At 44.5% G+C, this 27,533-nt stretch overlaps 2 protein-coding genes across 6 annotated transcripts in view; one reads left to right on the forward strand and one right to left on the reverse strand.

The window, feature by feature from the left end:
- The window catches only part of LOC121554854 (speckle-type POZ protein-like A), a 39,971-nt gene extending 30,300 nt beyond the window's left edge, over positions 1-9,671 (forward strand). For 4 of the 5 annotated variants that reach the window (XM_045212062.1, XM_045212064.1, XM_045212063.1 and 1 more), the window contains 6 exons: positions 5,481-5,658; positions 7,699-7,754; positions 7,881-8,003; positions 8,591-8,733; positions 8,819-8,872; positions 9,138-9,671. In XM_045212062.1, coding sequence (XP_045067997.1) covers positions 5,481-5,658; positions 7,699-7,754; positions 7,881-8,003; positions 8,591-8,733; positions 8,819-8,872; positions 9,138-9,282 — 699 coding nt within the window. In that variant the 3' untranslated portion in view covers positions 9,283-9,671. The remainder of the gene's footprint in view (positions 1-5,480; positions 5,659-7,698; positions 7,755-7,880; positions 8,004-8,590; positions 8,734-8,818; positions 8,873-9,137) is intronic. The other variant, XM_045212061.1, reaches the window with a different exon arrangement.
- A 13,409-nt stretch (positions 9,672-23,080) lies between these two features.
- Positions 23,081-27,533, reverse strand: part of LOC121554871 (neurexophilin-2-like) — a 22,581-nt gene continuing 18,128 nt past the window's right edge. The window contains exon 2 of the mRNA XM_045212012.1: positions 23,081-25,409. Coding sequence (XP_045067947.1) covers positions 24,564-25,409 — 846 coding nt within the window. The 3' untranslated portion in view covers positions 23,081-24,563. The remainder of the gene's footprint in view (positions 25,410-27,533) is intronic.

Consider the following 27,533-nt stretch of genomic DNA (forward strand, 5'->3'; position numbering starts at 1 on the left):
TTCCTCATGATCATTGATGCCCCACGTGGTGAGATCTTGCATGGAGCCCCAGACCGAGGGTGATTGACCGTCATGTTGAACTTCTTCCATTTTCTAATAATTACGCCAACAGTTGTTACCTTCTCACCAAGCTGCTTGCCTATTGTCCTGTAGCCCATCCCAGCCTTGTGCAGGTCTACAATGTTATCCCTGATGTCCTTACACAGCTCTCTGGTCTTGGCCATTGTGGAGAGGTTGGAGTCTGTTTGATTGAGTGTGTGGACAGGTGTCTTTTATACAGGTAACGAGTTCAAACAGGTGCAGTTAATACAGGTAATGAGTGGAGAACAGGAGGGCTTCTTAAAGAAAAACTAACAGGTCTGTGAGAGCTGGAATTCTTACTGGTTGGTAGGTGATCAAATACTTATGTCATGCAATAAAATGCAAATTATTACTTAAAAATCATACAATGTGATTTTTTGGATTTTTTCTTTTTTTTTTGGATTTTAGATTCTGTCTCTCACAGTTGAAGTGTACCTATGATAAAAATTACAGACCTCTACATGCTTTGTAAGTAGGAAAACCTGCAAAATCGGCAGTGTGTCAAATACTTGTTCTCCCCACTGTATATCCACAGTAAAACAAGTCCTATATCAACATAACCTGAAAGGCCACTCGGCAAGGAAGAAGCCACTGCTCCAAAACCGCCATAAAAAAGCCAGACAACGGTTTGCAACTGCACATGGGGACAAAGATCGTACTTTTTTGAGAAATGTCCTCTGGTTTGATGAAACAAAAATAGAACTGTTTGGCCATAATGACCATTGTTATGTTTGGAGGAAAAAGGGGGTCCCTTGCAAGCCGAAGAACACGATCCCAACCGTGACGCACAGGGGTGGCTGCATCATGCTGTGGGGGTGCTTTGCTGCAGGAGGGACTGGTGCACTTCACAAAATAGATGGCATCATGAGGAAGGAAAATTATGTGGATATATTGAAGCAACATCTAAAGACATCAGTCAGGAAGTTAAAGCTTGGTCGCAAATGGGTCTTCCAAATGGACAATGACCCCAAGCATACTTCCAAAGTTGTGGCAAAATGGCTTAAGGACAACAAAGTCAAGGTATTGGAGTGGCCATCATAAAACCCTGACCTCAATCCTATAGAACATTTGTGGGCAGAACTGAAAAGGCGTGTGTGAGCAAGGAGGCCTACAAACCTGACACAGTTACACCAGCTCTGTCAGGAGGAATGGGCCAAAATTCACCCAACTTATTGTGGGAAGCTTGTGGAAGGCTACTCGAAACGTTTGACCCAAGTTAAACAATTGAAAGGCAATGCTATCAAATACTAATTGAGTGTATGTAAACTTCTGACCCACTGGGAATGTGATGAAAGAACTAAAAGCTCAAATAAATAATTCTCTCTACTATTATTCTGACATTTCACATTCTTAAAATAAAGTGGTGATCCTAACTAACCTAAGACAGGGAATTTTTACTAGGATTAAATGTCAGGAACTGTGAAAAACTGAGTTTAAATGTATTTGGCTAAGGTGTATGTAAACTTCCAACTTCAACTGTACTTCTCCCCATCTTAGCTACTGTTGTATCAATTTGTTTTGACCATGACAGTTTACAATTCAGGGTTACTCCAAGCAGTTTAGTCACCTCAACTTGCTCAATTTCCACATTATTTGTTACAATATTTAGTTGAAGTTTAGGGTTTAGTGGATGATTTGTCCCAAATTCAATGCTTTTAGTTTTAGAAATATTTTAGGACTAACTTATTCCTTGCCACCCACTCTGAAACTAACTGCAGCGCTTTGTTAAGTGTTGCAGTCATTTCAGTCGCTTTAGTAGCTGACATGTATAGAGTTGAGTCATCCGCATGCATATACTCTCTGGTTTTACTCAAAGCCAGTGGCATGTCATTAGTAAAGATTGAAAACGGGGCCTAGACAGCTGCCCTGGGGAATTCCTGTTTCTACCTGGATTATGTTGGAGAGGCTTCCATTAAAGAACACCCTCTGTGTTCTGTTAGACAGGTAACTCTTTATCCACATCATAGCAGGGGGTGTAAAGCCATAACACATACGTTTTTCCAGCAGCAGACTATGATCAATAATGTCAAAAGTCGCACTGAAGTCTAACAAAACAGCCCCCACAATCTTTTTATCATCAATTTCTCTAAGCCAATCATCAGTCATTTGTGTAAGTGCTGTGCTTGTTGAATGCCCTTCTCTATAAGCGTGCTAAAAGTTTGTTGTCAATTTGTTTACTGTGAAAAAGCATTGTATCTGGTCAAACACCATTTTTTCCCAAATGTTTACTAAGGGTTAGTAACAGGCTGATTGATCGGCTATTTGAGCCAGTAAAGGGGGCTTTACTATTCTTAGGTAGCGGAATGACTTTTGCTTCCCTCCAGGCCTGAGGGCACACATTTTAGTAGGCTTAGATTGAAGATATGGCAAATAGGAGTGGCAATATCATCCGCTATTATCCTCAGCAATTTTCCATCCAAGTTGTCACACCCCAGTGGCTTGTCATTGTCAATTTTTCACCTCTTCCACACTCACTTTACGGAATTCAAAATTACAATGCTTGTCTTTCATCATTTGGTCAGATATACTTGGATGTGTAGTGACATGTCATGCCTAAGTTTGCTAATCTTGCCAATGAAAAAATTATTAAAGTAGTTGGCAATATCAGTTGGCTTTGTGATGAATTAGCCATCTGATTCAATGAATTGTGCAGAGTTTGTATTTTTTCCCAAAATGTCATTTAAGGTGCTCCAAAGCTTTTTACTATCATTCTTTATGTCATTTATCTTCTTTTTTTTTGGGGGGGGGGTTGGTAGATCAGCTTAATATTGCAGATAGATTGTAACTTCCATCAATGTAATTGTCTGCATCACTTCCAATCCCCCATGTTTTTTTATATATACTCCCCTTTATTACTTTTCAACCCCGCCATCCTTTCCCTACTTGGGGTAAATTAGTGAACAACAATGCTTAGGCCTCTACTTCCAGCTTATACTTACTATCTACATTTTATGGACACAGTCAATTTTACGATAATTATATTTTGTTTGTTTTTTCTCCTGAACTTCTTCTACTCTCAACCTCTCCGATCATTTTCATGATGTCCATCCGGTTTGCTTCTATATGCCATATCTTTCTAACTATGCTCTTTCACAAAAGCTCCCAACATACAACCTATATACTTATTATGGACACAGTATGCTTACATTATTAGTTATCTTGTTATTATTTGTTGTTAGTTGTTATTAATCCCATCCTTCAACTCCATTCAATACCTCCCATCTATCTCTTAACACCATCCATATAGGATTTCTATTTGCCATATATATTTCAACTGTACTGTGATGTTTTACAAAAGTTCTGAACCTTTCTATTCTCATTGTTTCTGCAGATTGTGAATTAAAAATAAACATTTTTGCTAAAATACTGGTCTATCTGTTCCTGAAGTTTATCTCCATCCCATGTCCTACACACCCAGACCAGCTGCAGGGAGCTAGAGGGAACCATCCCTTCTCAGAAGCACAGCATTTACATTAAAGAAATGTCTCTACTATTGTTAAGCATATTATAATATATGTAATGGAAAAATACCTGTAGAGCCATTTCATCATGGCTCTGTTTTAACCCTTTAATTGGTTCTTAATCCATAGGCATATAGGGCATATAGGCGTTTCATTCTACAACATGCATCATTCATATAATTGGTTTGTTATGTTGTCTGCCCTGAAGTGAGACAGAGTAGTTAACTAGAAATCTCCAATATATTCCCCCTTTGGGACTTAATAGGTCCCACACAAACACTGCAAATGTATATAGTGACTAATATATGAATATATGGATATGTAGTGACTAACATCCTTGCATTAAGGTTATATTTTCAAACATCACAGTCTTCAGCAGTTTAGTTTAATATTGATGCATACATTGTAACATTTGACTAAATACTGCCTCTATGGTCTCCTGAGTGGCGTAGTGGTCTAAAGCTAGCTGTGCCGCTAGAAATCCTGGTTCGAATCCAGGCTCTGTCGTAGCCGGCCGCGACCGGGAGACCCATGGGGCGGCGCACAATTGGCCCAGCGTCGTCCAGGGTATGAGAGGGAATGGCCGGCAGGGATGTAGTTCAGTTGATAGAGCATGGCATTTGCAACGCCAGGGTTGTGGGTTCGATTCCCACGGGGGGCCAGTATGAAATAAATAAATAAAAAATAATGTATGCACTCACTACCTGTAAGTCGCTCTGGATAAGAGCGTCTGCTAAATTACTAAAATGTAGATGTAGCTTTTGTAAAATGAAACATAGCCAACAGTGAGTGATAGGTGTCAAAAAGTTCATTGTTCAAAGTTCCAAATTAATTTTTGCAGATTGTGCAAAACGCCCCCGTCAGAGGACTCCAATTTTGATACGGTAAAGCTTGACAACATTCAGCTGTTTTCGTGATATGTATTATCTAACGCTGACAATTCCTTTCCTTTTTGCTGTCTTAACAGTTCTGTCAACATTTAGCAACTAAGCTAGCAATATTAGAAAATCCGTTAGCTATATTTCAGACGTACAAATTTGGATATTAAATGATGTGTTGTCTGTCGCGCAGTCGAATTTTACAATATGCAGCGTGTCCCACAAAATGTGTACATGTAACTTTTTTGAAAACTCTCAAAACCTAACTTAACTTGCATAAATTGCACTGAAAATCTGTGGTCAGCTAGCTAGAAGGGTGTCGTTAGTCGCAAAACGTACTGTTATTTTCCAGTCCATTTAAATGTTGAGCTCGAGGTGATTTAGTCATCCAACCGCTAGAGACTGTCTGAAGTTAGGGGGTGTGCGATGTAGGGGGAAAATTTGCTAGAAAGCTAAAACGCTATACCTAGCTAGCGAGTTGATCGCTGTGGCTACACAAAAAGGACTTGTTTTGAAAGTTGGATCATCTTATCCTTTGAGGCTTTAAAAGCATTCTTACACTATGATATTGAACATTCAAAGCAACTGGAAAACATCCATGGCATGCATTGTCACCTTAGCTTGCTACATAACTTCTGAGTGATAGGAAGCACGAGCACCACAACCAATCAGCCTACATTACTGTACACACACCCATCATTACTATGACAACTAGCTTAGCCATGTCAGCAAATGACTGCTGTCTGAACACATACAAATCCAATTTGGTCACTTGTAACTTGCTGTTTGCACAGTCAGTATTCCAAAACGGATTTGGAAAACCAAACTGATTTGAGTATTAAGGCTTGCAAGGTTTTAGAAGTTCTCTCCAAACCATCTATTATTGTGTCCACATAGTACTTGTGTTTTAGTATAGATGAATGTATTTAGGTGAGTGTGGTGCAGGACTCTGTGTACATCTCTAGCCAGTCCAACATGATTTAGTATTGATAATGTAAATGTATAGATAAATGTATGGATAATGTATAAATAATGTATTGTATGTTATATTATATTCTAGGTGAGTGTGGTGCAGGACTCTGTGAACATCTCTGGCCAGTCCAACATGAACATGCTGAAGGTCCCAGAGTGCCAGCTGGCAGACGACCTGGGGAGCCTGTGGGAGTGTTCTCGCTTCACTGACTGTTCCCTCTATGTGGGGGGGCAGGAGTTCAAGGCACACAAATCCATCCTGGCAGGTACCACTACTACTACTACTACTACACCACTACTACTACTGCTACACCACCACAACACTACTACACCACTACTACTACTACTACTACTACTACACCTACTACTACTACACTACTACTACTACTACTACTACTACACAACTGCTACATTGCTGCTGCTACTGCTACTACTACTACTACTACACCTACTACTACTACACTACTACTACTACTACTACTACACAACTGCTACATTGCTGCTGCTACTGCTACTACTACTACTACTACTACACCTACTACTACTACACTACTACTACTACTACTACACAACTGCTACATTGCTGCTGCTACTGCTACTACTACTACTACTACTACTACTACTACTACTACTACTACTACCACTACCACTACCACTACTACTACCACTACTACTACTACTACTACACCACAACTACATACAAAACCATACTACTACTACACTACTTCTACACCACTACTACACTGCTACTAATAGTACTACTACACCACTAATACTACACCAGAAGTACTACACCACCACTACTAATACAGTACTACACCACTACTACACCATTACTACAATACTACCACTACTACTACTACACTAATATAACTGCTACACTAGTACTACTACTGCTATTACTACATCACTACTACTGCACTATTACTACTACTACTACTACTGTACTACACCACTTATACACAATTAGTATGCCACAACTACACCATTACTACTACACCACTACTACTACACTACTAGTTCCCTCTATGTGGGAGGGCAGGAGTTTAAGGCATACAAATCCATCCTGGCAGGTAATACCGCTCAGCCAAGCAGTACCTGGGTTCTAATCCCCTGACCCTAGCCCTCCCCTCCCTCTGGCTATCTCCCATACCCTGCGTCCAGCAGTACCTGGGTTCTAATCCCCTGACCCTAGCCCTCCCCTCCCTCTGGCTATCTCCCATACCCTCCGTCCAGCAGTACCTGGGTTCTAATCCCCTGACCCTAGCCCTCCCCTCCCTCTGGCTATCTCCCATACCCTCTGTCCAGCAGTACCTGGGTTCTAATCCCCTGACCCTAGCCCTCCCCTCCCTCTGGCTATCTCCCATACCCTGCGTCCAGCAGTACCTGGGTTCTAATCCCCTGACCCTAGCCCTCCCCTCCCTCTGGCTATCTCCCATACCCTCCGTCCAGCAGTACCTGGGTTCTAATCCCCTGACCCTAGCCCTCCCCTCCCTCTGGCTATCTCCCATACCCTCTGTCCAGCAGTACCTGGGTTCTAATCCCCTGACCCTAGCCCTCCCCTCCCCTCTGGCTATCTCCCATACCCTCCGTCCAGCAGTACCTGGGTTCTAATCCCCTGACCCTAGCCCTCCCCTCCCTCTGGCTATCTCCCATACCCTCCGTCCAGCAGTACCTGGGTTCTAATCCCCTGACCCTAGCCCTCCCCCTCCCTCTGGCTATCTCCCATACCCTCCGTCCAGCAGTACCTGGGTTCTAATCCCCTGACCCTAGCCCTCCCCTCCCTCTGGCTATCTCCCATACCCTCCGTCCAGCAGTACCTGGGTTCTAATCCCCTGACCCTAGCCCTCCCCTCCCTCTGGCTATCTCCCATACCCTCCGTCCAGCAGTACCTGGGTTCTAATCCCCTGACCCTAGCCCTCCCCTCCCTCTGGCTATCTCCCATACCCTCTGTCCAGCAGTACCTGGGTTCTAATCCCCTGACCCTAGCCCTCCCCTCCCTCTGGCTATCTCCCATACCCTCCGTCCAGCAGTACCTGGGTTCTAATCCCCTGACCCTAGCCCCCCCCTCCCTCTGGCTATCTCCCATACCCTCCGTCCAGCAGTACCTGGGTTCTAATCCCCTGACCCTAGCCCTCCCCTCCCTCTGGCTATCTCCCATACCCTCCGTCCAGCAGTACCTGGGTTCTAATCCCCTGACCCTAATTGGATATTGCCAGTAGCTGCAACATGAACATGTGTTGTTAATATAATGTTATGTGGTTTTTGCCTTGAATCTTACTGATGTTGTTGTCTTTGATTGACAGCGAGATCTCCCGTCTTTAGCGCCATGTTTGAACATGAGATGGAGGAGAGTAAAAAGGTGGGTGTAGTTTTATTTTAACGGAATGACCGTTCCAGATATGAAAGATACTACTGGTTTACTCCTCTAGTAGACACAGTGATTTCAAACACACTGTTGTCGCCCTCCCTCTGTGTTCTGTCTCAGAACCGTGTGGACATCAGTGATGTGGACCCAGACGTATTTAAGGAGATGATGGGATTCATCTACACAGGTAAAGCCCCCAACCTGGAGAAGATGGCCGACAACCTGCTGGCAGCTGCTGACAAAGTAAGTCATAGTCATAAGAAATAATCTGCCTGTTTCAAATGTTGTTGTGTCAGCGCTTCCTCATTCAGCACTTCCCTTCTCTCTCAGTAGATTGGACTGTTAAGGGGAGATGGTGTAACCCTACACTTCCCTTCTCTCTCAGTACGCTGTACTGTTATAATAATAATAATATGCCATTTAGCAGACGCTTTTATCCAAAGCGACTTACAGTCTTGTGCGCATACATTTTTACGTATGGGTGGTCCCGGGGATCGAACCCACTACCCTGGCGTTACAAGCGCCGTGCTCTACCAGCTGAGCTACAGAGGACCACAAAGTTGTATTGTCAGTGATCCAATTTAAATGTTTTGTCATTTAGCAGACGCTCTTATCCAGAGCGACTTCCAATTAGTGAGTGCATAAATTTTTCATACTGGCCCCCGTGGGAATCGAACCCACAACCCTTGCGTTGCATGTGCAATGCTCTACCAACTGAGCTACAGGAGGGCTGTAACCCTACAGCTCTCTTCTCTCCCAGTACACTGTTAGACTGTTCCTCTTCCATTCAGACCGTTCTGACCCCTAACCAACCTCTGTCTCTCCTCCAGTATGCATTGGAGCGTTTAAAGGTGATGTGTGAAGAGGCTCTGTGCAACAGCCTCTCTGTGGAGAACGTGGCTGATACCCTCATCCTGGCAGACTTACACAGTGCCGAGCAGCTCAAAGCACAAGCCATAGATTTTATCAACAGGCAAGTATCTGTAGAATGTCCCAGTGATGAATTCCTCCTGCCAGCTGTTTACCTTCTCTCAGCGCTGCTCTGTTATCTCCTATAGGTGCAGCGTCCTCCGACAGCTGGGCTGTAAAGATGGGAAAAACTGGAATAGCAAGTATGTAACTATCTGATATACATGTAAATGTGACACCAGATTAATAACAAACTCTTATCTCTTCCAAAGAGATGCATTGGGGGAGGGGAGGGGGGGGGGTTAGATTAATAGACTCTACCTGGATAAAACTTTCGGAATGGAACTGTTTTAGAATATGAAATGAAAAATGAGTTTTATTCTGTGTGATGTTGTTAAGGACACCTTCAACCTAGATTGGTTTTCAATGTCTCTGTGTTAATTTCCTGTCTGTGTGGTTGTGTTGCAGTTATGCCACGGACATAATGGAGACGGCAGGCTGGAAGTCAATGATCCAGTCCCACCCTCACTTAGTGGCTGAGGCCTTCAGAGCCCTGGCATCGGCACAGTGCCCACCCTTCGGCCTGCCGAGGAAACGCCTAAAACATACCTGACTGCTACAGCCCACTGATACAGACACTAGGAGCTGAGGCAGCCCTCTGATCCAGACACTAGGAGCTGAGGCAGCCCTCTGATCCAGACACTAGGAGCTGAGGCAGCCCTCTGATCCAGACACTAGGAGCTGAGGCAGCCCTCTGATCCAGACACTAGGAGCTGAGGCAGCCCTCTGATCCAGACACTAGGAGCTGAGGCAGCCCTCTGATCCAGACACTAGGAGCTGAGGCAGCCCTCTGATCCAGACACTAGGAGCTGAGGCAGCCCTCTGATCCAGACACTAGGAGCTGAGGCAGCCCTCTGATCCAGACACTAGGAGCTGAGGCAGCCCTCTGATCCAGACACTAGGAGCTGAGGCACCATGGAGACACACAGGACTATGAAGAAGCCCCCCTCATAGAAACCAACAGGGTGAGCTGGACAGTCTATCTGAACAGGGCTGGGAGCATGGGACCAACAGGGTGAGCTGGACAGTCTATCTGAACAGGGCTGGGAGCATGGGACCAACAGGGTGAGCTGGACAGTCTATCTGAACAGGGCTGGGAGCATGGGACCAACAGGGTGAGCTGGACAGTCTATCTGAACAGGGCTGGGAGCATGGGACCAACAGGGTGAGCTGGACAGTCTATCTGAACAGGGCTGGGAGCATGGGACCAACAGGGTGAGCTGGACAGTCTATCTGAACAGGGCTGGGAGCATGGGACCAACAGGGTGAGCTGGACAGTCTATCTGAACAGGGCTGGGAGCATGGGACCAACAGGGTGAGCTGGACAGTCTATCTGAACAGGGCTGGGAGCATGGGACCAACAGGGTGAGCTGGACAGTCTATCTGAACAGGGCTGGGAGCATGGGACCAACAGGGTGAGCTGGACAGTCTATCTGAACAGGGCTGGGAGGCGGGAGGCGGACTTCAACTGGTGGAAAGTAACGTTTGGTTTTGGTCCTCAAGTTTTGTCTGCTATTTTCCTGTCATTTCAAATGGCCTTAATCTATCTGCCATTGCTCTGGAGCTGATCGACTGTGTTCTCTCTATTTAACTCTGTGCCTGACCCGTCCCACAGACCAGGCTGCCCCGTCCCACAGACCAGGCTGCCCCGTCCCACAGACCAGGCTGCCCCGTCCCACAGACCAGGCTGCCCCGTCCCACAGACCAGGCTGCCCCGTCCCACAGACCAGGCTGCCCCGTCCCACAGACCAGGCTGCCCCGTCCCACAGACCAGGCTGCCCCGTCCCACAGACCAGGCTGCCTCCAGATTGCACTAGTTTCCGTCATTTTGATATGGAGTTCTATAGGGACGTGTTAAGGGTTTGATTCATGGGAAATATTATATATTTGTAATGTTTAGCCCATTTTGTGACTAGACATTAAAAAGCGTGAACACTTTCAGTGCATGGTCAATTCTTTACACTTTTTAAAAGATGAGTATGCCCCATATTGATGGGCCCATTTCTATGTAAATGACAGTTGAACCATCTTCAGAAGACCGGTGTAAAAGTCTGTTCTGTTTCCTGGCATTAAAAGACACAGTGTTGATGATGCTGTTATTGTATATAAGAGATAAACATGTCGATACTCTCTGCCTCTGAACTAGAAAAACTATTGGACGAATAGGAAAGGATCTTTCCCCAGGCAGTCTCCCATTGGACAATCACTTATGCAAAGATCAATCTATAGATTCAACTTCCAGAGATGTATCTTTCCATACTACTACCAACTTGCAAATATGTATACACTGAGTATACAAAACATTAGGAACACCTTCTCTTTCCATGACATAGACTGACCAGGTGAATCCATGTGAAAGCTATGATCCCTTATTGATGTTATTTGTTAAATCCACTTCAATGAGTGTAGATGAAGGGGAGGAAACAAGTTAAAGAAGGATTTTTAAACCTCGAGACAATTGATACATGGATTGTGTATGTGTGCCATTCAGAGTGAATGGGCAAGACAAAATATTGAAGTGCCTTTGAACAGGGTATGGTAGTAGGTGCCAGGCGCACCGGTTTGAGTGTGTCAAGAACTGCAATGCTGCTGGGTTTTTCACACAACAGTTTCCTGTGTGTGTCAAGAACGGTCCACCACCCAAAGGACATCAAACCAACTTCACACCACTGTGGAAAGCATTGGAGTCAACATGGGCCAGCATCAGTGTGGAACGCTTTCGACACCTTGTAGAGTCCATGCCCTGAAAAATTGGGGCTGTTCTGAGGGCAAAAAGGGGTTGCAACTCAATATTAGGAAGGTGTTCCTAATGTTTTGCACACTGTGTATATTCTCAATCTATTGTGCTTAACAAAAGAAAGACTAATGCATGGTCCTGTACTGGTGAGGAGAAGTGTCCAGGTTCACATTTTGTCATTATCTAAAAGTATCTGTAAAGGATTTAAATGAATTGATTCCAGTCCCAGTGCAGACTAGGCTCCAACAGTCTTGGACCTGTATAGGGTATAGGGTTAGGGTATAGGGTTAGGGTATAGGGTATAGGGTATAGGGTTAGGGTTAGGGTTAGGGTTAGGGTTTAGGGTATAGGTATAGGGTTAGGGTATAGGGTTAGGGGAATAGGGTTAGGGTATAGGGTTAGGGGAATAGGGTATAGGGTATAGGGTTAGGGTTAGGGTATAGGGTTAGGGGTTAGGGTTAGGGTATAGGGTTAGGGTATAGGGTTAGGGTATAGGGTTAGGGTATAGGGTTAGGGTATAGGGTTAGGGTATAGGGTATAGGGTTAGGGTATAGGGTTAGGGTATAGGGTTAGGGTATAGGGTGATGGATGATGTGTTGTATTGATGGGTCACATGTTGGTCGTTAACAATGTGTCACACCTGCTGTTATTATGTGGGATGACAGATAAATGACTATTTAGAGGATTTTGTAAATTACTGAAAGTGACATCCTTTTCTGTGTTCTGTTGCAATGTTGAAAAAATATAGTTGTCTGAGAGAATGCCTGCATTAACCCATTATAGTTGTCTGAGAGAATGCCTGCATTAACCCATTATAGTTGTCTGAGAGAATGCCTGCATTAACCCATTATAGTTGTCTGAGAGAATGCCTGCATTAACCCATTATAGTTGTCTGAGAGAATGCCTGCATTAACCCATTATAGTTGTCTGAGAGAATGCCTGCATTAACCCATTATAGTTGTCTGAGAGAATGCCTGCATTAACCCATTATAGTTGTCTGAGAGAATGCCTGCATTAACCCATTATAGTTGTCTGAGAGAATGCCTGCATTAACCCATTATAGTTGTCTGAGAGAATGCCTGCATTAACCCATTATAGTTGTCTGAGAGAATGCCTGCATTAACCCATTATAGTTGTCTGAGAGAATGCCTGCATTAACCCATTAAATATGTTTTATAGCAGTTGCAACTTTATTTACCTGACATTAATGAATTCATCACGTGGTCTAGTGTTCTGAGCTGGCTGTTATATCTGTGTTGTTCTGTCAGATTGTCCTTTATCTGACCAGGTCTGTCTGGCTGTCTGCTTCACCTAAACGGTTACTGTTGTAGTCAGTCTTCACACCTGGTGGTCCTACAGTATATTCAGAGAGGACAGAGCTGTGGTCCAGTATGTTCAGAGAGGACAGAGCTGTGGTCCAGTATGTTCAGAGAGGACAGAGCTGTGGTCCAAAGGAATGTTCAGAAAGGACAGAGATGTGGTTCAGTATGGTTATAGAGGACAGAGCTATGATCCAGTATGTTTATAGAGGACAGAGCTATGATCCAGTATGTTTATAGAGGACAGAGCTATGATCCAGTATGTTTATAGAGGACAGAGCTATGATCCAGTATGTTTATAGAGGACAGAGCTATGATCCAATATGTTTATAGAGGACAGAGCTATGATCCAATATGTTTATAGAGGACAGAGCTATGATCCAATATGTTTATAGAGGACAGAGCTATGATCCAGTATGTTTATGGAGGACAGAGCTATGATCCAGTATGTTTATAGAGGACAGAGCTATGATCCAGTATGTTTATGGAGGACAGAGCTATGATCCAGTATGTTTATGGAGGACAGAGCTATGATCCAGTATGTTTATAGAGGACAGAGCTATGATCCAATATGTTTATAGAGGACAGAGCTATGATCCAATATGTTTATGGAGGACAGAGCTATGATCCAGTATGTTTATGGAGGACAGAGCTATGATCCAATATGTTTATAGAGGACAGAGCTATGATCCAATATGTTTATGGAGGACAGAGCTATGATCCAATATGTTTATAGAGGACAGAGCTATGATCCAATATGTTTATAGAGGCCTGGGTTTCATGTTGTTCACCACTGCAGTAGTAGGCCTGGGTTTCATGTTGTTCACCACTGCAGTAGTGCCAGATTGCTATGTCAGAAATGTATACTGAACAAATATGTAAACGCAACATGTAAAGTGTTGGTCCCAGAAATACAATATCTCAGAAATGTTCCATACGCACAAAAAGCGTATTTCTCTACGATTTTGTTCACAAATTTGTTTACATTCCTGTTAGTGAGCATTTCTCCTTTGCCAAGATAATCCATCCACCTGACAGGTGTGGCGTATCAAGAAGCTGATTAAACAGCATGATCATTACACAGGTGCACTTTGTGCTGGGGACAATAAAAGGCCACTCTAAAATGTGCAGTTTTGTCACACAACACAATGCCATAAAGGTCTCAAATTTTGAGGGAGCGTGCAGTTGGCATGCTGACTGCAGGAATGTCCACCAGAGCTGTTGCCAGATAATTATATGTTAATTTCTCTACCATAAGCCGCCTCCAACGTAGTTTTAGAGAATTTGGCAGTACATCCAACCGGCCTCACAACCGCAGACCACGTGTAACCACGCCAGCCCAGGACCTTCACATCCGGCTTCTTCACCTGCAGGATCGTCTGAGGAGGGGGAGAGGGGGGGTGCTGAGTGGAAAAACTCATTCTGTTTGGCTCCTGGCCCCTGCCCAGTCATGTGAAATCCATAGGTTAGGACCTAATGAATTTATTTCAATTGACTGATTTCCTTCTATGAACTGCAACTCTGTAAAATCTCAGAAATGGTGGCATGTTTTAGGTTATTATCCTGCGCTGTCTGAGATGAATCAGATCATCCTGATGGGATAGAGGATTCCTGAAGGGCAGCTATAATGTATGGCCTTCATCACACCTATTTATAGGAAATAAAATAAAACCTAAAAATGTATACTTTAGAAACATACCATTGCTAGACATCTTCATAGTTTATAGTAAACAGAAAAATTACCAATTCCACCTCATTCTGTGTGCCAAGTTCATGTTTAATGTCATAAAAACTTAAATGGATTTTTTTTTTTTATGTAATTTTAATATAATTAACATTTTACTTACATTTCTATCTTACATAACAATAACTAGAAACAAGATGAAGCAGAAAATAAATGATAGCCTAATAATGTAATCTCTGGTATGAACATGTGACTGTCTACTTGATATTACTGCCAAACACAAACTAAGGAACAATTAATATCTATATTTATGGAAAATAAAAAGAAATTGACATCATTTATTATTAAGCCATATGTAAACATATTTTTGTATCTTTACTGAGACGGACAAATATAGAACACACTTTGCAAACGATTAGAACTAAAACATGAACATAGATTCAGTTAGATTCAGTTCGCTCATTATAATACAGTTCTTGTCATTTTTATAATATTATAGTTTAATTTAGTTTTTAAGACAGACATCAGAAACATAAAACAAAGCTTTCTTTCCAACTCAACCAACATCTCTTTGACTCCAGTGATTGACATACAGTGCCTTGCAAAAGTATTCATACCCCTTGGATTTCTTCAAATTGTATTGTTACAAAGTGGGATTAAAATTGATATAATTGTAATTTTTTTGTCAGCAATCTACACAAAATATTCTGTAATGTCAAAGTGCAAGATTTATTTTTATTTTTAAGATTGATAGAAATTAAATAACAAAAATATAGTCGTTGCATAAGTATTCAGCTCCATGAGTCCTTACATGTTAGAAACACCTTTGGCATTTCCAGCTGTGAGTCTTTCTGGGTGTCTCCAAGAGCTCTCCACACCTGGATTGTGCCCATTATTCTTTTCATAAATCTTCAAGCTCTGTCAAGGTGTTGGGGATCATGTCTAGACAGCAATGTTCAAGTCTTGCCATAGATTTTCAAGAAGAATTAAGTCAAAACTGGCCACTCAGGAACATTCACTGTCTTCTTGGTAAGCAGCTCCAGTGTAGATTTGGCCTTGTGTTTTAGGTTATTGTCCTGCTGAAAGGTTAATTTCTCTCCCAGTGTCTGGTGGAAAGCAGACTGAACCAGGGTTTCCTCTAGTCTCCCAGTGTCTGGTGGACAGCAGACTGAACCAGGGTTTCCTCTAGTCTCCCAGTGTCTGGTGGACAGCAGACTGAACCAGGGTTTCCTCTAGTCTCCCAGTGTCTGGTGGACAGCAGACTGAACCAGGGTTTCCTCTAGTCTCCCAGTGTCTGGTGGACAGCAGACTGAACCAGGGTTTCCTCTAGTCTCCCAGTGTCTGGTGGACAGCAGACTGAACCAGGGTTTCCTCTAGTCTCCCAGTGTCTGGTGGACAGCAGACTGAACCAGGGTTTCCTCTAGTCTCCCAGTGTCTGGTGGACAGCAGACTGGACCAGGGTTTCCTCTAGTCTCCCAGTGTCTGGTGGACAGCAGACTGAACCAGGGTTTCCTCTAGTCTCCCAGTGTCTGGTGGACAGCAGACTGAACCAGGGTTTCCTCTAGTCTCCCAGTGTCTGGTGGACAGCAGACTGAACCAGGGTTTCCTCTAGTCTCCCAGTGTCTGGTGGAAAGCAGACTGAACCAGGGTTTCCTCTAGTCTCCCAGTGTCTGGTGGACAGCAGACTGAACCAGGGTTTCCTCTAGTCTCCCAGTGTCTGTTGGACAGCAGACTGAACCAGGGTTTCCTCTAGTCTCCCAGTGTCTGGTGGACAGCAGACTGAACCAGGGTTTCCTCTAGTCTCCCAGTGTCTGGTGGACAGCAGACTGAACCAGGGTTTCCTCTAGTCTCCCAGTGTCTGGTGGAAAGCAGACTGAACCAGGGTTTCCTCTAGTCTCCCAGTGTCTGGTGGAAAGCAGACTGAACCAGGGTTTCCTCTAGTCTCCCAGTGTCTGGTGGACAGCAGACTGAACCAGGGTTTCCTCTAGTCTCCCAGTGTCTGGTGGACAGCAGACTGAACCAGGGTTTCCTCTAGTCTCCCAGTGTCTGGTGGAAAGCAGACTGAACCAGGGTTTCCTCTAGTCTCCCAGTGTCTGGTGGACAGCAGACTGAACCAGGGTTTCCTCTAGTCTCCCAGTGTCTGGTGGACAGCAGACTGAACCAGGGTTTCCTCTAGTCTCCCAGTGTCTGGTGGACAGCAGACTGAACCAGGGTTTCCTCTAGTCTCCCAGTGTCTGGTGGACAGCAGACTGAACCAGGGTTTCCTCTAGTCTCCCAGTGTCTGGTGGACAGCAGACTGAACCAGGGTTTCCTCTAGTCTCCCAGTGTCTGGTGGAAAGCAGACTGAACCAGGGTTTCCTCCAGGAGTTTTTTACTTTAATGCCTTGTTATTTGTATTCTTCTTTCCACAAGTCATTATTGTGGCGTCACTACAATGTTGTTGATCCATCCACCATTTTCTTCCATCACAGCCATTGAACTCTGTAGCTGTTTTAAAATCACCAATGGCCTCATGGTAACATCCCTGAGCAGTTTCATTCCTGTCCTGCAGCTCAGTTCAGAAGGACAACTGTATCTTTGATGTGTCTGGGTGGTTTAATACATAATCCACAGCATAATAATTAACATGACCATGCTTAAAGAGATATTCAATGTCTGATTTGTTATTGTTATCCATCTACCAATCACTGCCCTTCTTTATGAGGCTTTCTAAAAGCTCCCTGGTCTTTGTAGTTGAATCTGTGCTTGAAATTCAATACTTGACTGAGGGACCTTACAGATGTTGAATGTATGGGGGACAGAGGAATGGTTAGTCATTCATATCGACCTCTATTATTTCACACAGAGTGAGTCCATGTAACTTATTAAGTGATGTGTTAAGCCAAATGTTACTCCTGAACTAATTTAGGCTTGCCAAAACAAAGGGTCTGAATACTGAAATTAATATATTTTAGTTATCACATTTTTATTAATTTTTCTTATACTTTGACATTAGAGTATTTTGAGTAGATTGTTGACAAAAATTACAAATACATCCATTTCAATCCCACTTTGTAACACAAAATGTGAAGAAATCCAAGGGGTCTGAATACTTTTGCAAGACACTGTACATTACATGAGGTGAAAGGCTGATGCCCTAGCAGCCTAGACAGCTGTATTTCATGATGGAACCATTTGGAACCTGACAATCCTAATGCTCGGATCCATTCTAAACATCCGTTAAAAAACAAAACACTATATTGAAGAGTTGCCTTTAGTTTTGGACATATTGGAACATAGAAACTCAGAGCCTTTATAGTGGAGGTGGCAGCCAACACATCAGGCTGGAGAAGAGGAAAAGGAGGATTTATGCAGCGGACCGAGTACCATCTGGTATTATTATTTTCAGTATTTTGAGAGTTTGGGGAATTAACTCTCAAGGGCATGTGTGTCCTTAAGAGCAGCAGTGTAACATCATAACCCTAACCCCTAACCCTAACCCCTAACCCTAACCCCTAACCCTAACCCCTAACCCCCACACAGCTCCTGTCATATCTCTGCTCCATGATCACTGGCATGTTATCATTCCAGAAAATCAGTATTTTAACTTTGAGCGTATAGTTTCCTCTGTCACAGAGTAAATGATCATTCCCCACGAACAAATGTTAATGGAAGCAATGAAGAGTCAGACTGAGTGGCAGGAAGAGCCAGGAGGAGGCAGGACGAGCCAGGAGGAGGCAGGAAGAGCCAGGAAGAGCCAGGAAGAGGCAGGAAGAGCCAGGAGGAGGCAGGAAGAGCCAGGAGGAGGCAGGAAGAGGCAGGAAGAGCCAGGAGGAGGCAGGAAGAGCCAGGAGGAGCCAGGAAGAGCCAGGAAGAGCCAGGAAGAGCCAGGAGGAGGCAGGAAGAGTCAGGAGGAGGCAGGAAGAGACAGGAGGAGGCAGGAAGAGGCAGGAAGGGCCAGGAAGAGCCAGGAGGAGGCAGGAAGAGTCAGGACCGTGACAAAGTGATGTTAACAGCCTGCCATCTTCACTAAACACTCATGTTGTTATCTCTCTGTCCTGTACCTTCTATTGTGATCAGACACCTCTCCTCTAACTCCTGCTGTTATCTATATGTCCTGTACCTTCTATTGTAATCAGGCACCTCTCCTCTAACTCCTGCTGTTATCTATATGTCCTGTACCTTCTATTGTAATCAGGCACCTCTCCTCTAACTCCTGCTGTTATCTATATGTCCTGTACCTTCTATTGTAATCAGACTCTCTCCTCTAACTCCTGCTGTTATCTATATGTCCTGTACCTTCTATTGTGATCAGACACCTCTCCTCTAACTCATGTTGTTATCTATATGTCCTGTACCTTCTATTGTGATCAGGCACCTCTCCTACGGATTAGAACAGCGCCGGAGAAGATGGCTGCCGTTTTACAGCCCTCTAACCAATTGTACTATTATGTGTGTTTTTCCGCGTTATTTGTAATTTATTTTGTACATAATGTTTCTGCCATCGTCTCTTATAACCAAAAAGAGCTTCTGGATATCAGGACAGCGATTACTCACCTCGCATTGGACGAATAATTTTTCTTCAACGAGGCGGCCGCGAAGGATATCCTACAGACACCCGACAAGGCCCAAATCTCCGTCATTCGCGTGAGGAAGAGACGGAGATATCGTGGACGTAGGTCGGGGTGCCTTGTAAGGATCCGACGGCGAGCGAGTAAACTGCCTCTTCCATCAATCCTATTAGCAAATCTTCAATCATTGGATAACAAATTGGATGACCTAAGATTACGGTTATCCTACCAACGGGACATTAAAAACTGTAATATCTTATGTTTCACCGAGTCGTGGCTGAACGACGACATGGATAACATACAGCTAGCGGGCTATACGCTACATCGGCAGGATAGAACGGCTGACTTCAGTAAGACAAGGGGTGGCGGTCTGTGTATATTTGTAAACAACAGCTGGTGCACAAAATCTAATACTAAGGAAGTCTCAAGGTTTTGCTCGCCTGAGGTAGAGTATCTCATGATAAGCTGTAGACCACACTATTTACCAAGAGAGTTTTCATCTATATTTTTCATAGCTGTCTATTTACCACCACAAACCAATGCTGGCATTAAGATTGAACTGAATGAGCTGTATAAGGCCATAAGTCAACAGGAAAACGCTCATCCAGAGGCAGCGCTCCTAGTGGCCGGGGACTTTAATGCAGGGAAACTTAAATCCGTTCTACCTAATTTCTACCAGCATGTTAAATGTGCAACCAGAGGGAAAAAAACTCTAGACCACCTTTACTCCACACACAGAGACGCATACAAAGCTCTCCCTCGCCCTCCATTTGGCAAATCTGACCATAATTCTATCCTCCTGATTCCTGCTTATAAGCAAAAACTAAAGCAGGAAGCACCAGTGACTCGGTTAATAAAAAAGTGGTCAGATGACGCAGATGCTAAGCTACAGGACTGTTTTGCTACCACAGACTGGAACATGTTCCGGGATTCTTCAGATAGCATTGAGGAGTACACCACATCAGTCACTGGCTTCATCAATAAGTGCATCGATGATGTCGTCCCCACAGTGACCGTACGTACATACCCCAACCAGAAGCCATGGATTACAGGAAACATCCGCACTGAGCTAAAGGGACGCTTATAACCCGGACGCTTATAAGAAATCCCGCTATGCCCTCCGACGAACCATCAAACAGGCAAAGAGTCAATACAGGACTAAGATCGAATCGTACTACACTGGCTCTGACGCTCGTCGGATGTGGCAGGGCTTGAAAACTATTACAGACTACAAAGGGAAGCAGAGCCGCGAGCTGCCCAGTGACACGAGCCAACCAGACACACTAAATTACTTCTATGCTCGCTTCGAGGCAAGTAACACTGAAACATGCATGAGAGCATCAGCTGTTCCGGACGACTGTGTGATCACGCTCTCCGTAGCCGATGTGAGTAAGACTTTTAAGCAGGTCAACATTCACAAGGCCGCAGGGCCAGACGGATTACCAGGACGTGTACTCCAAGCATGCGCTTACCAACTGGTAAGTGTCTTCACTGACATTTTCAACATGTCCCTGTCTGAGTCTGTAATACCAACATGTTTCAAGCAGACCACCATAGTCCCCGTGCCCAAGAACTCTAAGATAACCTGCCTAAATGACTACCGACCCGTAGCACTGACGTCTGTAGCCATGAAGTGCTTTGAATGGCTGGTCATGGCTCACATCAACACCATTATCCCAGAAACCCTAGACCCACTCCAATTTGCATACCGCCCCAACAGATCCACAGATGATGCAATCTCTATTGCACTCCACACTGCCCTTTCCCACCTGGACAAGAGGAACACCTACGTGAGAATGCTATTCATCAGACACCTGTCCTCTACCTGTCCTGTACCTGTCCTACCTGTACCTTCTATTGTTATCAGACACCTGTCCTCTACCTGTCCTGAACCTTCTATTGTTATCAGACACCTGTCCTCTACCTGTCCTGTACCTTCTATTGTTATCAGACACCTGTCCTCTACCTGTCCTGTACCTTCTATTGTTATCAGACACCTGTCCTCTACCTGTCCTGTACCTTCTATTGTTATCAGACACCTGTCCTCTATCTGTCCTGTACCTTCTATTGTTATCAGAGACCTGTCCTCTACCTGTCCTGTACCTTCTATTGTTATCAGACACCTGTCCTCTACCTGTCCTGTACCTTCTATTGTTATCAGAGACCTGTCCTGGATTGTTCAGTATAATTTTACCAAAATAGTCATAGCATGTGGAAAGACATAAAATAATAAATAGTGACAACTAGCAAATGTTTGCTTGAACTTGAAATTATCTTTAGAAAATCAAGATGCCCTCTTTTAAAACGACTGGGAGATGATAGAGTATTTAAAGTTATCCTTTAATAAGCCTAACACGTTCCAAGATGGTGCCGACAGACATAGCAACTCTGCTTCTAGCTCTTAAGCAACTTTGCTGTATTTTGTTTTACAAGCATTTCGCTACACCCGCAATAACATCTGCTAAATATGTATACAGTGAGGGAAAAAAGTATTTGATCCCCTGCTGATTTTGTACGTTTGCCCACTGACAAATAAATGATTTGTCTATAATTTTAATGGTAGGTTTATTTGAACAGTGAGAGACAGAATAACAACAACAAAATCCAGAAAAACGCATGGCAAAAATGTTATAAATTGATTTGCATTTTAATGAGGGAACTAAGTATTTGACCCCCCCCCCTCAATCAGAAAGATTTCTGGCTCCCGGGTGTCTTTTATACAGGTAACGAGCTGAGATTAGGAGCACACTCTTAAAGGGAGTGCTCCTAATCTCAGCTTGTTACCTGTATAAAAGACACCTGTCCACAGAAGCAATCAATCAATCAGATTCCAAACTCTCCACCATGGCCAAGACCAAAGAGCTCTCCAAGGATGTCAGGGACAAGATTGTAGACCTACACAAGGCTGAAAAGGGCTACAAGACCATCGCCAAGCAGCTTGGTGAGAAGGTGACAACAGTTGGTGCGATTATTCGCAAATGGAAGAAACACAAAATAACTGTAAATCTCCCTCGGCCTGGGGCTCCATGCAAGATCTCACCTCGTGGAGTTGCAATGATCATGAGAACGGTGAGGAATCAGCCCAGAACTACACAGGAGGATCTTGTCAATGATCTCAAGGCAGCTGTGACCATAGTCACCAAGAAAACAATTGGTAACACACTATGCTGCGAAGGACTGAAATCCTGCAGCGCCCGCAATGTCCCCCTGCTCAAGAAAACACATATACAGGCCCGTCTGAAGTTTGCCAATGAACATCTGAATGATTCAGAGGAGAACTGGGTGACAGTGTTGTGGTCAGATGAGACCAAAATCGAGTTCTTTGGCATCAACTCAACTCACCGTGTTTGGAGGAGGAGGAATGCTGCCTATGACCCCAAGAACACTATCCCCACCGTCAAACATGGAGGTGGAAACATTATGCTTTGAGGGTGTTTTTCTGCAAAGGGGACAGGACAACTTCAAAGGGACGATGGACGGGGCCATGTACCATCAAATCTTGGGTGAGAACCTCCTTCCCTCAGCCAGGGCATTGAAAATGGGTCGTGAATGGGTATTCCAGCATGACAATGAACCAAAACACACGGCCAAGGCAACAAAGGAGTGGCTCAAGAAGAAGCACATTAAGGACCTGGAGTGGCCTAGCCAGTCTCCAGACCTTAATCCCATAGAAAATCTGTGGAGGGAGCTGATGGTACGAGTTGCCAAACGTCAGCCTCGAAACCTTAATGACTTGGAGAAGATCTGCAAAGAGGAGTGGGACAAAATCCCTCCTGAGATGTGTGCAAACCTGGTGGCCAACTACAAGAAACGTCTGACATCTGTGATTGCCAACAAGGGTTTTGCCACCAAGTACTAAGTCATGTTTTGCAGAGGGGTCAAATACTTATTTCCCTCATTAAAATACAAATCAATTTATAACATTTTTGCCATGCATTTATCTGGATTTGTTTGTTGTTATTCTGTCTCTCACTGTTCAAATAAACCTACCATTAAAATTATAGACTGATCATGTCTTTGTCAGTGGGCAAACGTACAAAATCAGCAGGGGATCAAATACTTTTTTCCCTCACTGTATGTGACCAATAAAATGTGATTTGAGAAGTGATTTGATGTTAACATTGTTGTACAGGTCTGCAGGGTGTCATGTGGTAGTGAGAGCCAATTATCTACTCTAATACCACACATCTGGACTGTTCTAATTGGCTGGGATTTACTGAGAATACATGGAGGTGATGAGGAGGAGGAACAGAAGGATTGGTCAGGCCAATCGAACCAGGGTTGGCCATATTGTGGTCTAACTAACAGAACGGTCGAACCAGGGTTGGCCATATTGTGGTCTAACTAACTAACAGAACGGTCGAACCAGGGTTGGCCATATTGTGGTCTAACTAAGAGAATGGTTGACCAGGGTTGGCCATATTGTGGTCAAACTAAGAGAATGGTTGACCAGGGTTGGCCATATTGTGGTCAAACTAAGAGAACGGTCGAACCAGGGTTGGTCATATTGTGGTCTAACTAACAGAACGGTCGAACCAGGGTTGGTCATATTGTGGTCTAACTAACAGAACTGTCGAACCAGGGTTGGCCATCTTATGGTCTAACTAAGAGAATGGTTGACCAGGGTTGGCCATATTGTGGTCTAACTAAGAGAATGGTTGACCAGGGTTGGCCATATTGTGGTCAAACTAAGAGAACGGTCGATCAGGGTTGATCATATTGTGGTCAAACTAACTCTAAGGTACATGCTACAGACGGGATCAGCCAGTAGAGGAGTAGGGAGTGTTACTATGGTAGTTGTAGTCCAGGCAGACCTTCAGCCAGTAGAGGAGTAGGGAGTGTTACTATGGTAGTTGTAGTCCAGGCAGACCTTCAGCCAGTAGAGGAGTAGGGAGTGTTACTATGGTAGTTGTAGTCCAGGCAGACCTTCAGCCAGTAGAGGAGTAGGGAGTGTTACTATGGTAGTTGGAGTCTGGGCAGACCTTCAGCCAGTAGAGGAGTAGGGAGTGTTACTATGGTAGTTGTAGTCCAGGCAGACCTTCAGCCAGTAGAGGAGTAGGGAGTGTTACTATGGTAGTTGTAGTCTGGGCAGACCTTCAGCCAGTAGAGGAGTAGGGAGTGTTACTATGGTAGTTGTAGTCCAGGCAGACCTTCAGCCAGTAGAGGAGTAGGGAGTGTTACTATGGTAGTTGTAGTCTGGGCAGACCTTCAGCCAGTAGAGGAGTAGGGAGTGTTACTATGGTAGTTGTAGTCCAGGCAGACCTTCAGCCAGTGGAGGAGTAGGGAGTGTCACTATGGTAGTTGTAGTCCAGGCAGACCTTCAGCCAGTAGAGGAGTAGGGAGTGTCATTATGGTAGTTGTAGTCTGGGCAGACCTTCAGCCAGTAGAGGAGTAGGGAGTGTTACTATGGTAGTTGGAGTCTGGGCAGACCTTCAGCCAGTAGAGGAGTAGGGAGTGTCACTATGGTAGTTGGAGTCTGAGCAGACCTTCAGCCAGTGGAGGAGTAGGGAGTGTTACTATGGTAGTTGGAGTCTGGGCAGACCTTCAGCCAGTAGAGGAGTAGGGAGTGTCATTATGGTAGTTGTAGTCCGGGCAGACCTTCTGCACCAGTTTGTAGTCCACGCTGTAGAAGGCGATGTAGATGCAGATTACTTTAAAGGGCTTGGAGCAGAGCCAGGAGACGTGGCTCTGTGTCTGTTCCTGGTAACACACCTTGGAGGAGTCGAAGCTGCACAGAGCCGTCTTCTTGTTTCGGTCCGTCTTCTCATACTCGATACGACAGTTGAAAGCTTTAGAGTCTTTGGTCTCCAGTGTGGACTGCTGAGCCATCTCAAACTCCACCACTTTAGACGGTGGCACCAGACTCACCGACACGTTCCCCAGGCCAGTGGAGTTGTGGCGGAAGTAGACGCTGAACGTTCCGTTACCGTGGTCTACGATCTTCCCGGTGATCAGCAGGTTGAGTTTGACAGTCTTGATGTTGGAATGGAAGTCTCCCCAGCCAAACATCTTCTTGAACTTGCCTGTCTTGATGATGGGTCGTCGCTTGGTTCTGACCTGGCTGGCCTGAACATCTGTCTGGTTGGATAACCAATCCCAGAAGTCCTCCATGTTCTCTATGTGTGTCATGTCCCTGATGGGGTTGTGTTTGAGGCTGGGAGCCCTGACGGCCCCGGGGGCTCCAGGGACCCCCCTAACGAGGCTGGGAGCCCTGACGGCCCCGGGGGCTCCAGGGACCCCCCTAGCGAACAGCCTCAGGGGCTTGAGGACTCTGGGATTGGCCCCGGCTCTGCTGGGGGAGAACTTCTCCTCATGGTCCCCCTCCCCCCACTCTATCAGCTCTGTCTCTGCTGCTGTTTGGAACTGCTGTTCCGGTTTCCTGCACGACACCTACAGAGAAACACAGAAAGAGACACAGAGGGGGAGGCTAGAGGGCATGAACTGTACCATAATATTCCAAACAGCAGAGTAACTGGATGCATTCAGACGTAGGATCTTAATTTCATCACTCTTTTGTTGCTGAGAATTTTCCTAAAGAGCAGGAAATGCAAACTTGTAGTGTATTTGATTTTTTTAAAGGATTCAAAAGTTAGTAATTTCCACTTTGAAATTTCAGACTTGATTTGCCCTAACGAAAAATTTATCAACCCCTACAAAAATGTCCATTAATTATAATGCACATAATAATTCACATTTTCTGTTGCTGCAGAATTATTTTCCTGCTGTAGCAAACTGGCTCAAATTAAGATCCTACATCTGTATGTGCAGAATCTTAATTAAAACATATGAAAGACACATTCTGTAATGAAAATAGAGACCCACTATATGCCGAAGGTGACAACAATGTGACTGGGAGGTATGGCTACGTGAGACGATGTGGAAAGATTCTGCGTGTAAACCCATAGAATCTGTCAGACTGAATGGGGTGTGTAGGATAAGAGGAGCAGTAGTTATTTTTTTCCATCACTGGTTATTTGGACAAATCCCAATTTAGCAGGTGTTAGCATCTTTTCAAATTTCGGAAGGGGAGGGGACATTCGGCCCGTAAGAGAGAGAGTGGACTCATTCCAGTTCCGCTCTTCGTTCTAGCATTTCTTGACCTCTTAACATGTACTGTACAGTGCCTTAAAACCTTTAAAATGAATTATGGGAGAAGACGCAACATATTTTTTATTATGAAACTAACAAGAAATAAGACAAAATAACAGAAAACTTGAGCATGCTTAACTATTCACCCCCCGAAAGTCAATACTTTGTAGAGCCACCTTTTGCAGCAATTACAGCTGCAAGTCTTTTGGGGTATGTCTCTACAAGCTTGGCACATCTAGCCACTGGGATTTTTGCCCATTCTTCAAGGCAAAACAGCTCCAGCTCCTTCAAATTGGATGGGTTCCGCTGGTGTAAAGCAATCTTTAAGTCACACCACATATTCTCAATTGGATTGAGGTCTGGGCTTTGACTAGGTCATTCCAAGACATTTAAATGTTTCCCCTTAAACCACTTGAGTGTTGCTTTAGCAGTATGCTTAGGGTCATTGTCCTGCTGGACGGTGAACTTCCGTCCCAGTCTCAAATCTCTGGAAGACTGAAACAGGTTTCCCTCAAGAATTTCCCTGTATTTAGCACCAGCCATCATTCCTTCAATTCTGACCAGTTTCCCAGTCCCTGCCGTTGAAAAACATCCCCACAGCATGATGCTGCCACCACCATGCTTCACTGTGGGGATGGTGTTCTCGGGGTGATGAGAGGTGTTGGGTTTGCGCCAGACATAGCGTTTTCCTTGATGCCAAAAAGCTCAATTTTAGTCTCATCTGACCAGAGTACCTTCTTCCATATGTTGGGGGAGTCTCCCACATGCCTTTTGGCGAACACCAAACGTGTTTGCTTATTTTTTTCTTAAAGCAATGGCTTTTATCTGGCCGTAAAGCCCAGCTCTGTGGAGTGTACGGCTTAAAGTGGTCCTATGGACAGATACTCCAATCTCCACTGTGGAGCTTTGCAGCTCCTTCAGGGTTATCTTTGGTCTCTTTGTTGCCTCTCTGATTAATGCCCTCCTTGCCTGGTCCGTGAGTTTTGGTGGGTGGCCCTCTCTTGGCAGGTTTGTTGTGGTGCCATATTCTATCCATTTTTTAATAATGGATTTAATGGTGCTCCGTGGGATGTTCAAAGTTTCTGATATTTTTTTATAACCCAACCCTGATCTGTACTTCTCCACAACTTTGTCCCTGACCTGTTTGGAGAGCGCCTTGGTCTTCATGGTGCCCCTTGCTTAGTGGTGTTGCAGACTCTGGGGCCTTTCAGAACAGGTGTATATATACTGAGATCATGTGATAGATCATGTGACACTTAGATTGCACACAGGTAGACTTTATTTAACTAATTACTGACTTCTGAAGGTAATTGGTTGCACCAGATCTTATTTAGGGGCTTCATAGCGAAGGGGTGAATACATACAGTGGGGAAAAAAAGTATTTAGTCAGCCACCAATTGTGCAAGTTCTCCCACTTAAAAAGAT

This window comes from Coregonus clupeaformis, chromosome 40 (genome assembly GCF_020615455.1).
Source record: "Coregonus clupeaformis isolate EN_2021a chromosome 40, ASM2061545v1, whole genome shotgun sequence".
Lineage (NCBI taxonomy): Eukaryota > Metazoa > Chordata > Actinopteri > Salmoniformes > Salmonidae > Coregonus > Coregonus clupeaformis.